We start from the raw sequence: 3,585 nt of genomic DNA, 5'->3' as shown, positions 1-3,585 counted from the left end.
GATTCATTTTATCTCTATTTCTGCTTTTTCTGACTCATCTCTTTGGCTGGAAAAATGGCTGTGTTTTTCTGGGACTTGGCTCTGACCTAACATAATTGTTTGGTATGCTTTTGTCGTAAAGCCTTTTTGAAATCGGACTGGATTTACAACAAGTGTATCTTTAATGATGAATTTTAATTATGGGATTTCTGTTGTTTTGAATTTGGCGCTAGCGTCCCACATACCCTAGTAAGGTTAACCAGGCACTACGGCTGTCGGAAGACAAAACATGTCCTTTCTTTAAATACAAATATATAATTTCATATTTTACAATTCCTATTTACAGTTGCATTTAATTACATCTCACACGTTCACAGAGTGAAAATAAAGTCTTAAAATGGCCGCCTGTCCTTTCAGGCCTCCTTCCTTCCCCCGCTCACTGTAATTCCCAGCTGGATTCTCACTCACACTGGAGAGTTTTTATGGCTGGTAACTTAAAGGGAGTAGGAACAGAGTGGGGGAGGAGAGAGAGCACTTCAGCACATGGCATCCACTGAACACCTTTGTTGTTTGTTCATTCTGAGGTATTGGCCATTCTTCAGGTGAGCAACATTTTGTCCTTTGGTCAAGACCCCCGTCCCCCGTCCCCCACCCCCCGACTCTTAAAGCTCGATTTTGGCATGCAATATTTGACTTCTTAAAAATTGTGTCAACGTTCCATAAAAATACTGACAGTATCTGATGATCAATGTATAAAAGTACCACTGAGTCTCTGACAGTGAGTAAACAAATAGGAGGGAGAAAAACACACTATAAAACATCCAAATGAATGTCCAAAAACAAGTCCCATGTTTTGGCCTCACGCCCTAGACAGTGGTCTCTCCATGCCTACCGTTTGAGAGTCTGGTATAGAACTTGCGCCAGGAGTGGAGTGTCTTGCCAGACCAGATCCAGAACCCGGAGGTGATGCCCACTATGAGGGTCATCAGGTACTTGATCATGTAGACGGTGAAGTCGGGGGTCATGCGGGGGGTGTACTGCATGGGGCAGGGGATGGCTAAGCCTTTACAGTTACGGCTGACCCAGCTTCTCTCCCAGTGGTGGCGGAAGGCCTGCTCGTAGAAGAAGCAGGCGATGACGATGGTGGCGGGGACGGTGTAGAGCACGCTGAACACCCCGATGCGCACCATCAGGCGCTCCAGCTTCTCCGTCTTGGTGCCGTCGTGCTTCATGATGGTGCGGATGCGGAACAGGGACACGAAGCCGGCCAGGAGGAAGGAGGTACCGATGAAGAGGTAGATGAAGAGGGGGGCGAGGACAAAGCCCCGTATGGGGTTCAGGCTGTTGAGGCCCACAAAGCACACCCCACTGAGCACGTCCCCCTCGATCTGCCCCATGGCCAGGATGCTGATGGTCTTCACGGCGGGCACGGCCCAGGCTGCCAGGTGGAAGTACTGGGAGTTGGCCTCAATAGCCTCATGCCCCCACTTCATCCCAGCTGCCAGGAACCAGGTGAGGGACAGGATGACCCACCAGATGGAGCTGGCCATGCTGAAGAAATACAGCATCATGAAGAGGATGGTGCAGCCCTCCTTCTTGGTCCCCTGAACTATGGTCTTATATCCGTCTGGGGTGAAGCTGTCATTGCACACCACCTTGTCCCCCAGGAAGTAGCCAGCGATATAGGCTATGGAGACCATGGTGTAGCAGCCAGAAAGGAAGATAATGGGCCTCTCCGGGTACTTGAAGCGCTGCATGTCCACTAGGTAGGTGGTGACGGTGAATAGGGTGGAGGCACAGCACAGAGACGACCAGATGAGGATCCATATGCGTGCAAAATAAATCTCTTTATCATTGAAGAACATGTAGCCTCCACTGCTCCTGGAGTGTTCACACGGTGCTCCACAATCCAGCTCCCCCAGAAACGAATAATTCAGATAAGTGGGGACTTTGAGCACAGATGGACAGCGGAAAGGCCTGTCTGATGTGGAGTAGACATGGACGCCAGGAGTTCCAGGGACTGGCATGTGTACGGGCGGGGCAGTGGCAGTAGATTCATTCTGACCTACGCAAATGTGCCCGTCTCCAAGCACGGGGAAATTCTCGCACCGGAGGCGTTCTGGCCACTGGAACCCGAATTTATTCATGAGCGCCTCGCAGCCGTGCTTTGCCCTCTCGCAAATTGAGCGACAGGGTGGAATGGCCTTTTCCAAAACTGTACAAACAGGCGCATACATTGAACATAGGAAGAATTTAAGTTCCGGCGAGCACTGTACCTTTACCAAGGGGTAAAACTGGTGCACCTCCAGTCCTGCGTCCTCTTGATTGTAATGTCCCACCAGATTGGGCATGATAGTTTGATTGTAGGCGATGTCCGTGCATAGTGGAATTGAAATAGGTTGGCAAAATCCGTGGTCCGGGAAAGCAATGCCATTATCCCCTTGCGCTGATACCATCATTGACGGCATGATCAGTGCGAAAAAAGTCACACAACTCGTTTGAAAATCCATTTTCATTGTGAGCTGATCAATAAAAATCTCCTCTCTTTAACCTGATAAAGTCATGCAATTTACAGATACTTTTTATATTCTGTAGCATCGGTATTTTGGCTACAAATAACGGAATAATTGATACACCTTCTGCAGTAGTCCCAGTGAGCGAATAACTGTTTCTGTTTGCTCGCCTGCAAGAGGCTGCTTGACTTTTCCTTTGTGCAACTTGCATGGACCAATCAGACAGTTTCAAGCCCCCCCTGCAACTTTCTGTGGTTGGTTTGAAAGTAAAGTCGGGAGGAGGAGGGATGGGGATAAGGGGGCTCTAGAAACAGATTCCCACCCCTTCCCAGTGTTTTGCTGGCCAATGGAATTGCAGAGCATTATCAACTTGGGAGAGTTGGAGTAACTTCAGTACAGCATGCATCCCCTGAATGAACCATACTGTAGTGTAGCCTCGCTCACAACGCCAAGATGTGCAGATATCTATTTATCTATCTATATATCAAATAGATTTCAAATGTTATTTGTCACGAAAAATAAGAGATAAGAAAGGAAGAAGGAAAACAGTGTCAGTACCACATTTACAGTGAGCAGGGATACTCGGGGAGCTGAGGTAGTAGATATGTACATGTAGGCAGGCATAGATGACGAAAAAGTGATTGGGAGCTGGATTAATAATATTAATAACAATAAACAATATAGCAGTGTAAACTGGGCTGAAAAGTGACTAGTAGCAGGAATATTTAAATACTATGGTAATATACTAATGGTAATATCAACATGTAATCAAGGTTAATAGTGACCAGTAGCAGGATAAACTGGACGATATTAATGGGGATGCAATCAATAATCAAACAATGAACCGCAGTGTAATGGCAGTAATACATCGAATTAATAATAATTTAGCAGCAGTGTAGGTGTGAGGGTGTGAGGGTGTGTGTGTGTGTGTGTGTGTGTGTGTGTGTGTGTGTGTGTGTGTGTGTGTGTGTGAGTAAAAGTGACAGTGAAAGTGTGTGTGTCAGAGTGGGTCGAGACCTGTGGATGGGCCTAGAGTCAGTGTGGATAGTCTGTGGGAGAGGGAGAGAAGTACTAGTTAGCCATGTAACAGTCT

General features: G+C 47.3%; 1 protein-coding gene across 1 annotated transcript; it reads right to left on the bottom strand.

Moving 5' to 3' along the window:
• Positions 1 to 639: 639 nt before the first annotated feature.
• LOC129832960 (frizzled-2-like) lies at positions 640 to 2,685 on the bottom strand. The gene has a single exon (XM_055897121.1). The coding sequence runs from the start codon at positions 2,493 to 2,495 to the stop codon at positions 846 to 848; it is 1,650 nt and encodes a 549-aa protein (XP_055753096.1). The 5' UTR covers positions 2,496 to 2,685; the 3' UTR covers positions 640 to 845.
• Between the last annotated feature and the right edge of the window lie 900 nt (positions 2,686 to 3,585).

Source organism: Salvelinus fontinalis, chromosome 34 (genome assembly GCF_029448725.1).
Source record: "Salvelinus fontinalis isolate EN_2023a chromosome 34, ASM2944872v1, whole genome shotgun sequence".
NCBI classification, from domain to species: Eukaryota; Metazoa; Chordata; class Actinopteri; order Salmoniformes; family Salmonidae; genus Salvelinus; species Salvelinus fontinalis.
Note: the sequence above shows the minus strand (reverse complement) of the source record. Positions and strands in the feature narration are given on the sequence as shown.

What these genes read in the sequence shown, in the direction of transcription:
- LOC129832960 (XM_055897121.1), bottom strand. Translation starts at nt 2,495, where the DNA reads ATGAAAATGGATTTTCAAACGAGTTGTGTGACTTTTTTCGCACTGATC.